Source organism: Aptenodytes forsteri, unplaced genomic scaffold, assembly GCF_000699145.1.
Source record: "Aptenodytes forsteri isolate BGI_AS27 unplaced genomic scaffold, ASM69914v1 Scaffold563, whole genome shotgun sequence".
In the NCBI taxonomy this organism is placed as follows: Eukaryota; Metazoa; Chordata; class Aves; order Sphenisciformes; family Spheniscidae; genus Aptenodytes; species Aptenodytes forsteri.
Genome location: NW_008795318.1, coordinates 585,152 through 598,186, shown reverse-complemented (window position 1 = coordinate 598,186; position 13,035 = coordinate 585,152). Strand labels below are relative to the sequence as shown.

The 13,035-nt window shown below is 57.6% G+C and overlaps 1 protein-coding gene across 1 annotated transcript; it reads right to left on the bottom strand.

Annotated features, from left to right (window-relative positions):
* Positions 1 to 3,920: 3,920 nt before the first annotated feature.
* On the bottom strand, positions 3,921 to 13,033 carry FDXR (ferredoxin reductase; the record flags this gene model as incomplete). The annotated part of the gene is made up of 11 exons (XM_009279695.2): positions 3,921 to 4,518; positions 5,234 to 5,407; positions 5,888 to 6,059; positions 6,394 to 6,608; positions 7,258 to 7,342; positions 7,568 to 7,675; positions 9,006 to 9,107; positions 9,626 to 9,739; positions 10,311 to 10,433; positions 11,725 to 11,820; positions 12,995 to 13,033. Coding segments are annotated over 11 exons (1,359 nt in total), but the record flags the coding sequence as incomplete, so codon positions are not given.
* Positions 13,034 to 13,035: the final 2 nt, after the last annotated feature.

The window sequence follows — 13,035 nt, the reverse complement described above, 5'->3', positions numbered from 1 at the left end:
CGAGGCAGAAAGCAGAGCAAGGAGAAAGGTGGGAGAGAGGCCACGGGGATGGTGCTGTGCATGGTGCATGGCATGGATCTGGCACAGCTCCACTCTGCTGCCACCGCGTCCTACCCTCATGGTAATTAAGGTAGCTAAAATAAATAGGGATGGTTTCATCCCTGCAGGGATAATTCCTCCTCCCGGGGTGGCATGTGCTTGCAGGGCTGCCCCAAAGGTTGGGGATAAGGCAGCCAAAGCTGGCGGGCTGGAAATGGAAATTTCCCAGGAAGGGAGGAAATCGCTTCTTTCTGGGGCGTAACCAGCCCTCGCCCTCCAACAACTTTATTTGCCGCTGTTGTGTCCCTAAATAGCTCCTCGAGGCAGCTGCTGGGAGTTTACATCTCCTTCGCCTCTGCTCCCCTCCCAGCCTCTGGAAATGGGCTCACGCAGCCCCGATTTCCAGAGCAACTCATCCAGAGCGGGGGAAACCTCCTGCAGCCACTGCAGGGACCCGGCCCCACTGCTGCCTGCCCCAGTACAGCCCTCCGGCTCTGGGCAATATTTTGGGGAGTGCAGAACCCCAGGAAGTTTGGGTGTCTAAGGTCAGGAGTGTAAACCATCAAGCCTCTGGTGGGTCTGGAGCCAAGGATTCGCTTGGGGTCCTTTTGGAGAAGGGGTGATGTTGTGCCAGGAGGGAAGCGGTTCCCTGGGTGCAGTGGGGCTGGCAACCCGCTCCAGTGACCCCTGAAGTTGGTACCCCAACCCCAACCTGTTCACCATCCCTGCCCGGGGCTGGGGATGGATCGGGAGAGAAGAGGAGCACACGAGGCACAAGAAGATGTGCCCAGGAGAGCGAGCGGCGAGGGGAGGGTACACGCAGGGGCCGATGCTTGTGCTCAGCCAAAGCGCTGAAGTCAGCACTCTCCGGAGCCATCTGTTCCCAGCGAAGCCCCGGCGCAGACAGACTCGCCCCGGCTCCTGGCAGCAGATGCCGCAATTCGGTGATTCATGCGGCGAGGGGCCGGGGATGGTGTAAAGCCGGACACCGCCTCTGCGGCCGCACAAACTCCAGGGATGGGTCTGGAAAATTATGCATTAGCCATGCTGCTGAAAAGCTTTTCCAACCATTTTTCTGGTCACATGAGCTGGCTTTTAAATGGCAGCACAGCTCTTCACTGCCGGGCCAGAGACCTGACTCAAGCTAGTTTTTTCCCTTATCCCAGAGCACAGGTAACCTCCCGCTTCACAGGCTCTAAACGCTCATTTGAAAAGGCCAAGTTCAGCAAGCAGCCTATCGGCAAAGCCAGCGAGAGCCTCTGCACTTGTCTCCCGGGTGTAATTGCAAAATGCAGCATCAACAGGAGCTTCTGGGGTGTCTCAGGCCTGTTTCTTCCCTGGATTACTCCAAGCTGCCTGGCAGCCCGTGCAAGGCAGGAGCCCCAGGGCAGAACAGAGTTAGCCTGCACAGTGCTGCAGACCGGGGAAACTGAGGCAGAGGAGCGCAAAGCAGCAGTGGGAGGTTGCAAAGACCCAACTGAACAGCACTTACTGTGCAACCACCCCGCACTGTGATGGGCTTGTACCCAGCCTGGCTGCCTTTCAGAGCAGCACACAAGACACCAAGGAAAGCGTGGCGTGAGGAGCTGCAGGAAGGGAACCGCGCAGCCTTGCCTGGCCGGTCTCGGGGCCATCCCTCACCAGATGCTGATCTCCACCGCCTTTGCGCAGTCTCATTAAAGCTAAGCTGAGCCATAACTCATCGGAGCAGGGAAGTCCACATTAAGAGCTGGCAGCAACGACTTCAGTGTTTCAGGCCTCCTTCCAACAGCAGACGGGTGTCACTCACAGCATCGCCTTCCCAGCTCCTTACCCGCTGCGGAAAATGGCTTTGGAGCTGCTCCTCCGGCTGCTCGAGAGTGGAGGGCAAGGGGGTGGCTGCCCCCTTGCCCCTTGGACCGCTGTAGTGGGGACATACCTGGAGCAAACACCCACAAGGTTAATGGTGCCTAAAAGCGGCACCCAAATGTGAAGAGGAACCTGCGAGGGTCCCCTAGCCTGCTCAGAGCCCAGGCAGGCAGCTGGGGCTTTGCAGGCAGCCAGACAGACGGGTCATCCCCCCCCCAGCCCCGGGGGTGCCGGGTCACCCCTCCATCCCTGCTCAGCCCCTCTCTGCTCCCCGTTACCGGCCTTCCAGCGCCACCTAATGACATGGCGACTGGGGATAAGGACCTTCACGGGGAAGCTGGATGCATCCCGGTCCCCAGAGAGAAGGATGGAGAGCACCGACAGCGATGGGGAAGCAGGAGGCAGCAGGACACCCAGCTGGGGCTTGGGGATGCATGCGGCAGAGGAAAGGGGAGCTGGAGATATTGAATAAGTATTTACATAATTGTAATGATCCTTCCTCTGCCCATGAGCCTCAGTCCTCCATCCCTGCCCTTCGCTGACCTTGATCATCCCATGGCTTTCCCACAGCCCAGCACTAACCCCAGGGCCTTGGCCAAGTTCTGGGTTGAGCAAGGACATTGGGCTCAGCAAAGAAAGACGACCCCCTTAATCTGTTGTCACAGCCCAAAAACTACCCTGAAGCATCACCATTTTGGGAACAGCCCTTTGCCATGCTCAGTGCAAGCACAGAGGCCTTTATCATGGCTACAAAAGCCCCCTGACACCAAGATTCAAGGTGGAGTGGAAGAAAACCGCAGGGAAGAGCCGGCTCATCTATTCCCGATACCTGCAGATTTGATGCAGCCGCAACAACCCCTTCACCGTCACGTTTCTGGCTGGGCTATCTACCGAAACGGCTGCTCCCCGCCCTGAGTGCAACCCCCTCGCCTCCACACCCCCCTTTCCAAAGCGCTTATTCGCCTCCGAACCCAGAGCTGATGTAATCTCCCGCTTAAGAGTTCAGCATTAGGACTGCATCAGCCGCGAGACATAACGAGAGCCACATCACACAAGCAGCTGTTCGACAAAAGCTTTATTGCTCGTTTGTGTACGAGTTCCCAGTATCACATTTCCTGAGTTTTTTAATGAGCTTGCAAATGAGATTCAAATAGAAAAGGAAGGGGGGAAAAAAGAAAAAAAAGAGAGAAGCCACAGATCTTCCTTCCCTAAGGTTGGACCAGAGATGAGGTGGGAGCACAGTGCCCGGTGGGCAAGCCCTCTACCATGGGAGAGGGCCTGGCAGAGATGGAGGTTGAGCGTGGACCCGAGACAAACCCCCCCTGGCTGCCCTGGCTCGATTTACCCTCTGCCTCCATCACGGAGCCTAATTTGTTTCTGACACACAGCCACCAGCAACTGCCATTGTCACTATTTACACAGGTCAGAGAGGAGCGGTTGTAATCCTGCAGCGCTCCCGTGGGGAGCGCAGGGGGTCGGGGACAGCGTGGGTGGCAGGACGGCCAGGGGAGGGGGCCAGGCTGACGCAGCCCCTGCGCCACGGATAAAGAGCAGATTACGGCTCATGGCTTGTAATCTGGCTTAAAACCTGACACCATCACCATAGTCAATTTGGGTTAAGAGAAGCATTTAATAAGCTTCAAAACACACAGGCCAAGAAAACCCCACCAGTGAATGAAGTGAAAGGGCTCAAGACATTGCTTGCACCAGCCAGCGCTGGCAGGTACCAACGAACACAGGATCCCTCACGATCCGGAACAAGGCAATTACACGCTTGTTATCCCAATCCACCCCACGAGCTAGGACCCAGGCTCTGCCGGGGTTTAACTGTGGGAGGCATAAAGCAAACTAATGCCCCTGTCTGTTTGTTTAAAGCTCACAACAAGCGGGGAGCAAACGGTCCATCCCTGTGCGAGAGGAGCTGCCTTGCCTCGGGCCACGTCGCAGGAGACGCGGCGCTCGGCTGGTGCTCCGAGATTGAGGCGGTCACAGACAAAGAAGCCAGACTCAAGCAGCAAGTCCAATTTGGCTTTCCTGGAAGGGTTTATTTAAAAAACAATTATTAAAAGAAGCCTGCTCGGGCACGAATGACAAGGCAACAGAGCCATTTGGCTTGAGGCTTGAAGGGGAGGCAGCAAGACACAAGGAAGTTTCTCTACGCGACTTGCCATGGGGAAAGTGCCTGGCCAGGACTCCTGCCAGGTGCACATCTCCCCTCGCCTCTGCCGGCCAATTTGTTAATGCTCGAAGGACCCGAATGACGAGAATCGCCCCAGGGGCAGCAGCCGGCTGCAGAGATGCAGGGCCAGCCAGCAGTCTCAGATGTTTTGAAAGACTCGCTTTAGGAATCCAGAGTTCATCGTTACTAGAAAGGCTCAAGTGTCACACACCTCCCCAGAGCGGCCACAAGCCCTGCTCTCCCGGGCCCTGCCCGTAACCCACTGGCGTTGCCCCAGGACAGCACCAGCGGGAGCAGTGCCACATTCCCACCGCTGCCGCTTTAGCGACCGATCAACTGCAGCATCTCCTGAGGATCCACTATCTTCTCCCGGGGCTTGCCAGCAGCTTTGCCTCTTGCCACTTCAGCAGCATCTATCTTCTCCCAGTCCGAGAAGGAAACAGGACGGACCCCTGGGGTGACGGCGAGAGAAGGGAGGGAGAAGTTAACCAAGTAAAAATGAGTTCAGCCTCACCTCCCCGTTAGCAGGGACCTGATGTGCCAGCAAACCCTGCCCGTTTCCGACACAGCGTCGGACTTCAGCCTCACAAAGGAATAATAATTTCTAACACCGTGAGGAGAGGGATGGCAGGTTCCAGTCGACTCGCATCAGTCAGACCTTTGCGAGCCGTAACAGCAGCAAGCACGGCACCACCTTAGGGGACAAAACGCTTCCAGTTCACTGTTAAACCTCAGTTAAGAGGCAAAACACACACACTTTAATTGAATGCCTTTAAACACAGCAACAGCAAATGACTCTCTTGGGCATTTTAATCTTTCCCCCAACTTGCCTGGAAGGACTGCTAGGAAAACCACTCGAGCAATAGCTCGCTGTCTAGGCAGCTGACAGCGACATTTTACCCAAGGTCCGTGCTGCTTTTAATAGCCCTTCCCAGAAAGTGGCCATTAACCTTAGCAATGACACCGAGTTCGAGGGAATTCAAGTCCTGCTCTCCCTGGGCTTTGGAGCAACGTAACGGCAGCACAACACATTTCCTTGGTTTGGACTCCGCTCCCAAAAGCAGCTCGCAGGACTTGCTGCCCCAGGATACCCTGATCCAGAAGGAGCTTGGCTGCATCATACCTTCATGTTCACTGCTACAGCAGCTCACGCCCCCCACCACTGACCTCGGCTGCCCAGGATGCTCTCCACGGCCCCAAAGCCTTCTCTGGAGGCGGACACGTCCAGCACGCCCACCTGGAGATCCTCCAGCACAGACTGGGCAGTGTCAAAGCTGTCATTCATGGTGGTGATGATCACGCCCGTGGGTCCTCTCTTCACCCATCCGCTGCAGTACAGACCTGCATGGGCACACGGAGCAGCCAGGCTCAGTCCAGCACGCGGCCGTGGACCCTCCTGGCTGCAAGTCCTTGCCCTGTCCCTGGGTGTCACATCAAGCTGCAGGCAGTGGAAGAATCCCCCCCTGTGGTGGGAACAGAATGTGGCCCTTCAACAGCGCTGTCACAGCAATTTGTGTACCTGCAGACCGGCACTAAGCAGCCGTACGGGCTGTATCGCTTTAGTAACAGACTCCAAGGCCCAGTAAAACCACCATAACCTTCAGCGCTGTTTGCTGCAAAACCAGACACCCCTAACGTGAGCCAGGGACGGGCCAGGTCTTAACACCTGACAGGCAGCTCATTTCCTCAGTTTCCACTCTCCGACTGAGGGTTGCGACCGCCTTATATCAGTGCCCTTGGTGAATGGAGCTTCCCACCCCAAAGCCCCCAACCCACCAGCGGCGCCCGACATGTCCCACACATCCCCCTGCAGATGCAGACCTGGGACACCCTCCACTCTGCCCGAGCTGTTGGGGATAACGCCGCGCTGGGTGTCGAAGGGTACCGCTGGGTCCAGAGGCCGGCTCTGGTAGCCAATGCTGCTGAGCACCAGCCCGCACTCCAGCTCCTCCACGTCTCCAGTGGGGACGGCTTTGGCGGAGTCCCCCGAGCCCTGAGAGAGGGAGGAAGAGGCTGCTGACCACCAAGAGAGTCAGCAGATGCAGAGCAGCAGCCTCCTCCGGTCCCCTTTGGCATCCTTGATCGGTGGGTATTTGCTAAAGGCCTTTCTGCAGCAGTAGCAGCGTGGAAAGAGCTCCCTTCAGACGGGGAAAGGCTCTTGTCGGTGGTACCGGCTTCCCCGAGACCCTGCCAGCGCCCACTCCAGCCAGCCAGGGAACACAAAGCTGTCTTTGGAGAGATTTCCAAGGGCTGCAGGGATGCAGCAGTGTCCTGCTCCATCCCTGCAGCCCTGCTAGGGCCATACCAGCCCCCCCATGAGCCCCTACCTCCAGGCGGGTCAGGGCCATGCGGACGCCCCTCGCCCGCCTCCCGTCAGTGGTGGGCAGCACCTCCTGGGGGCTGCGCTGGAACTTCAGGCCCCACTCCCGGGGGGCTGCTGCCTGTGCCACCACCGCCTGCACCTCCATCATCTTCTCCCCAGGCTTCTCTAGGGCTGTTTTGATCATCAGCTCAGTCAGTCGCTTCCTGGGCCTGGGGGCATCTAGGAAGAGAGAGCTTCAGGACAGGAACCTCAGCAAAAGCCCCTCGGGAGGTGGCATGGAGCCGAGGTCACGTCAAGGCAGTTTCAGTGGTATGTGAGTGTCCATTTGAAGTTTGTCATGCCAATGGGAGTCCGACGCCTCTGAGATGACAAACTACAAGTCAAAGTGACCAGGAGAGCTCCTGAGGCTTGAGGCCAGTGGGAGACACAAATCAAAGCCTGCAGTTTTGCTGTCTTGCTGGTGCTCAGAGGCAGCAGACTGTGGAGAAGAGCAAGTCTCTGGACACCCTTGAACTCAGTGTTTTCTTTTTAGCTCTGCAGGAAGCTCTTAAATCAACAGCCTTGGGATCTCTCCTGCAAGGTTCCCCCAGCCCTCCCAAACCTCCTGCCCTCATCACTCAGGGAGTAAGCGTCACTCCCAAGCAGCAAAGTGGCTGCACAAACAGAGAAACAGGCTGTTCCCTTGTCTTTGTGGCCTCCTAGCACTCTGAAGACGAGCCACATCACGGTCACCTGGCTTTCACACGCCATGCATTAAGCACAGGGCAAAGTTTCTCTGATGCACATTCTGAGCATCTCCAGATGACTCCTGGACGCTTGCCTGTTAAGGTGAGCCCCTGTCCGGAGGAGCACGGCACATTTCCCTCACCTTTAATAGCGTTTTCGAGGCCTGTGAAGTCAGCAGGGTTCAAGACAGGTCTGGCACCAGGCAGGTTTATCATCTCCCGCAGCTCCTGGGAATTGCAGGCAGGAAGATGTTACCTCCAGCGCAGAGAGGTTGTCCAACAGCCCCATGCCCTCTTCCCCTAGCAGTCCGGGCTAGCAGCCAGCAAATGGGTGCAGGAAGGAGGGCGCCTACGTTCCCCACCCATCCCTAGACCACCTCTCCCCACCGGGGACGGGCAGCCTGGGGCTCAACGCTGGGAAATGTGGCTGCCCTCCAGTACCCCCAGCCTTACCTTGATAGTGAAAGCAACTTGGAGAGGTCCCCTCCTCCCAGCCAGCCAGACGCGCTTCACCTTGCTGCAGGCAAGAGCTGCCAGGGAGCTGTCAGTGATGTCTGTCTTCTGCAAGAGAGAGACAGGAGAACGGGACGAGGGCAGATCTGGAGGGAGCTGGGGGGAAGGCACAGCTTCTGAAGGTGAAAAATCAGCAGAAAAGCAGGCTGTGCACGCAGAGTCTGGGCAAGGATGGAAAACAAGTCATCTCCCTTTGCACAGAGCTATTTACGCAGCTGGTCCCTCATCACTGAACGTACTTCCCGAGGCCGTAACACACTAGAGGTAACGAGCCAGCACCCCGTCAGATTGCCTCGGGGGATCCACCCAGGCAGGTTAACCTTGGGGCTAATGGAGCACAGCCTTCCAGTGATCTTGATTTTGGGGTGCCTGCAGATGCTGTTGGGTGACTTCCCAGCTCAGGATATAAAGGCATTTGGGTGAAACCCACTGCAGACCACAGCTCAAATCACTGCCTGCCCGCCCCAGGCAGCGCCAAGCACAAACACAAGCATCGCCAGGGCTCGACCGATGGTTGGCATCTTGCAGCAACTCCATGCTCCGTTTCAATCGTGTGCATGTACCTAGACCACAAGACCATCTTTTCCAGAGAAGATACAGTATCAGGGACACCAGGTAACCAGGATAAACCATTCCAGACCAATATTCTTAACAGGAAGCTGCCTGTACACTCTGGCACTCATTTCCAGTGCCGTGTCCTTCGCAGCACTGCTCCCACAGCTGGGTTTAGCCACTGGCTGGCAGTGCCTCCAGGGGTTTTTTTTTGTTATTTAATTTAGATATTAACACAGGAAGTTGTTGCACAGCTGTAACGAACCTCGTGGCATTTCTCCAGGAGGGAGAGCCTTTGCTGCCAACATCTGGGGCAGCAGCTGTACGGAGCAGCTGGTGCACACCAGCTCCCAGCTGTCTATAGGGGAGTACGGCAGCGGGAGGAGAGGTCCACCAGCTTGGACCAGCCACCGGTATGCCCAGTGCTACCAGCAGGAACCAGGCTGTTGCCCTCAGCTACAGCAGAAAAAAAAAACCCAACAGGAGAAGCTTCTAGTTTGGTGGTGGAAAAGGCTGAGCAGCTCCTCCTTTGCTTCTCACAGGAAAGGAAGGGATAAAGCTCAATTGCCAACATTTTAGGTATGAACAGAGCAATCCAGAGAGCTCTGCAGCGTTACCCAAGGCACAGCCTCAGCCTGGGATCACACCCTGTGGACTGTGAACCCATAGGGTGCACCCAAGGGGCAACAGGCTTCCTTGGTGAAAGTGCCCAAAGACAGGAGAGTCTGAGGTTTTGCTGAGATGGGTGGGAACCAGCACCCACCCAGCGAGGAGAGAATTTGGGCCCCAGGCTGCCTTCACAGTGCGGGTCACCCCCGTGACTCACCCTGAGGAGATGCAGCGGGGACAGGAGGATCCGGGCAACATCCAGCGCCACGTTGCCGTGACCCAGAATCAGCGCTGTCTCGCAGCTCAGGTCGGGCTTCAGCTGGAGGGAGAGAAAGACCCAGCCATGAGCGAATCCACCCGGTCTCCATGATGTGCACCCCCTCAGACCTGCTCCCACCACCCAAATTCCCTTCCACCCCTCTTTTCCCCGAAAAAAGGTGATGCAGATGGGGAAACTCCACACCAGCCTCCTCCCCAAGCAGGCACAGCAACACAGCCGCTCCGGGCACCCCAGCCGGTCCCTCTCCCCCTCTTCCTGCGATGGCATCTCTGGGAGCAGGAGCTGTTTTGGCCAAAAAACCTCCTCAGGCCAAAGCAGAGTATCACCCCCCCAGGGTTCCCATCTGGCCCAGCCGAAACGTGCTGCCAACCCACAGACCCAGCTAATCCGCTCTCAATGATGTGCAAATTGTTCACATTTCTACCATCTAAGAAGGATTTAACATGGTGCCTGCTAATCTTTTCCAATTGCGGGCCTTTCAGGATTTAATCTGGAGCTGAATGCCTGCGTTCGGATGCAGGACGGGGAGGAAGGGCAGGACACACCGCTGTACTCACATCCCGGTTCTCGGGCAGCCCGTTGTACCAGCCCACGAACGCTCGGGCCGAATAAACGCCGGAGAGGTTCTCCCCTGGGATCCCCAGGACCCGGTTATCTTCAGCACCGTAACTCTGAGGAGGGAGCAGACACAGTCAGAGACGTCGCCATGTGCAGGGTTTGATACCAAAACGCAAATCTCCCCTTCCAGCTGCTGCCAGGGACCCTCACGGCTGCCAACCCTTCCCCAGGGCCGGGATACTCAATGGAGGGGCTAAACACAGCCTGAGCACAGGGGCTTCATCCACCCCATCCCCCTGGGCTCCAGAGCCAAACTTGACCTCCTTGGGCCAAGGCAGAGCATGACAAGCTGAGGACTGAACGGGAGGGACAAATCCACGTCAGGCTGAAACAGGTATTGGCCATCACAGGGAAGAGGTTCCTCAACTGCTGCCCCTTGCAGCAGGGTTTCGGAGACCTGCATTTGATGCCATCCTCTAGCACATACTCCCTGCAAAGCTTCGGACAAGCCTCGTAGCATCTGAGCTATCCCGAGGCTGGGGAGAGTTTACCACGGTAATAAGGCACCCAGAAACGCCTCACCCAAACCCTCTTCCCGAGATCCCAGTGGGGAATAACCCTGCAGACCTTCCCCGTGACTTCTGGGGAGCTAAGGAAGCCCTGGCTCTGTGGCGCAGTACCCACCAGCACCACGGCGTGGTAAGCCTGCCGCAGCTCTGCCACCGTGACATCCTTCCCCACGGTGACGTTTCCATAGTAGGCGCAGCGCTCCGAGCGCGCCGTCTGCGTGAAGGCATTGATCACGTTCTGCCGAGATCAAACAAGCGCCGGGGAGTTACGTCCAAGCCACAGCCGGGGCCAAGGTCTGCTGCTGACAGGAGGTCCCCGTTCCCGTCCCCCCCAGCCTTGAGATGCTTCTCCCCCTCCCCGAGTCAGTTATTCTGAGACTCTTATCTAACAACAGCCGCAGATAATTCACAGGGAGATAAGCACAGCTGCGACTTGGCACTCTCCACCACCCTTTGTGGAAAGGAAAATCCATCTTTTGCACCCACCTAGAGAGGACAGGACCCTTTCAATACCTTCAGCCCCTCTGAGTAAACCCCGCTGTAGGAGAAAACTCCTTCCCAAAGGTGAGGCTTGCAAGGGAGTCCCACCAAACAACCCCTTCCATCGAGGGTGCTGCCTGCCAGACCCCCTGCGCCAGCCCCTCATCTCAGCCCCTCCTGAAACCCACTTCATCAAGAGAGGACGCAGGGCAGGACGGCGCCCAAGGCCTTTTCTTCTGAGCGATCAGGGCTACACAGCAAAACAACCACTTCTTCCCCTACAGCTCCAGTTGGACTCAGCCTGGCAACAGGACGGATACCACCGTACTGCGGAAGCTGCCCCAAACCCACATCTGTTACGTCCACTCCTCATCTCTCAGCTCAGAGGGATCCAGGCATTTTGGTCTGATGATCTCCAGGGATTAGAGGAAACCATCGCAAGATATTGCTGTGTCCGGATCTCCTGTGTCCTACCACTCCAACCACCTCCACCCCAGCTCAGACACAGCAGATACCCCTGGGTACAACTCACACCCACTGCGAGGCAAAGGAAAACGGTTGATTTCAGAGAGCTCCTTAGTTTAACTTCTCCTTGCCCAGGTGTGCACCTACAGCCCAACTCCATCACCCCTAATAGCAGATCTGTGTGTTCCCAGGCACCCAGGACGGGTATGGACTGAGCAGAGGCAAAGAGCAACTGCAGGGAGCGGGCAAGATCCTGCCGGCATAAAGTTTCCTGGTGCAAAGAAACCCATCCATGCTCCTTGGTCTTGCTCTAGGCCAGGCTGACCAGCACCGGGAGCAGCACTTCCCATCACAAGCCCCTGTTTTAGACCCGCCGTCCAGAGCCCTAATGCTAGATGTCCCGTATCACCTGGCCATGGCCTCGCTGGGTCTCAACACGGACAGGGAGATTCGGGTCTCTCCAGTGTGACAGCTCTACGCTTCAGCGAGCCTTGAGGCACCACGAAGGATGACGACTGCCTGGCCTGCACCCACCACCATCACCGTGTTCAGCCGCAAGGGTGAGGGGCCGAGCCAGCACTAACCTTCACTTCGGGATGGTCTGGGGCCACCCCAAAACGGACGAGCCCGAAGGGAACCGGCAGCTTCTCATAGATGTCCACTCGGGCCCCGGCGTGGTGCTGCAGGAGAAGGAAGTCACAGTTAAGGGATGAGGACAGAAAGGCCACGCGAGCCCAGCAGCTCAGGAGGGACATGCATTGCTCACGGGCTGCTGGGGGAAATACAGGGCAGGAGGGAGGGTTGCACCAAGATCCCGAAGTCAGAAACAGCCTCTTCCATGCACAGGATGATGCTGTACCTGTTAGTGCCAGCTCGGAGCGCAAGGTGCGCTCCGAGCAAGAACATGCAAGAGCACGTGACCCAAACCATCATCAAGTACATCTCACGGGGGGCTCCATCCTCCTACCCACCCCACAGCCCCTCTTCCACACTAACCTGGTGGCTATCCAGTAGGCAGGGGGCTGACACTGGCTGGAAAGCACCCAGCGCAGCACCCTGGGTGCTCGTGGACCCACCGGGCCATCTGCCAGCCCCCGGCAGAGGTGCCCGTGCCCCGAGATCCCCCTGGGCTGAGTCACCTCAGGGTCGGAGCTTTAGACAGATGTTTTGCTGCAAGGCTTTTGTTATCTTGTATTTTGAGTCAGCCTCTTCCCAGAGATTAAGCAGCCCTGAAATTTGTCCCTGAGGCTTAGCAACAGCTATTTTCTAACACGTACCGGAGACAACACAGCACGGTTTAATGACAGGGTTAAGCTGCTGCGTCTCTGGTCGGTGCCAGCAGCCCAGTTCTGTGCTCGGGTCTCATTTCCCAACAGAGACGCGACCACCCAAAGCACGAACGTTTTACAGACACCAGGCGAAGGATCACCCGTGTGCCCAGTTCAGCTCGGGGAGGAGGAGGCAGGAGAGCAGGTCCTCCGCGTTCCCTTTAACGCACGGTTAATGTCACCCCTGCCGGGTGACAACGGCTCCGAGCGAGGCAGATCTCCGCTGCTTGTTCCATTCTAGAAAAATCACTCGGGCTGAACTCGCAGCAACCCGGCCAGGCCTGGACAGCCCAGGGGCAGGGCAGGGACAGGGGCAGCGGTGCCCACCCCAGGCGAAGGGGGGCAAGGAGGACCCCGTGGGGTCTGGGCTGCCCCAAGCAGCCCCCCAACACCACAGACCTGGCTGGAACGGGGCCGGGAGCCCACGAAACCGCTCCCCAACCCCCTCAGAGCCAGGCAGCAGGGAGGTGCCTCCCTCCGCCGGCAGGCCCCTGCCCTCGCCCGCGGCCAAATCCCACCCCGGTACCTTGAGGATGTGCTGAGCCGTGTAAAACCCCGCGGGCCCGC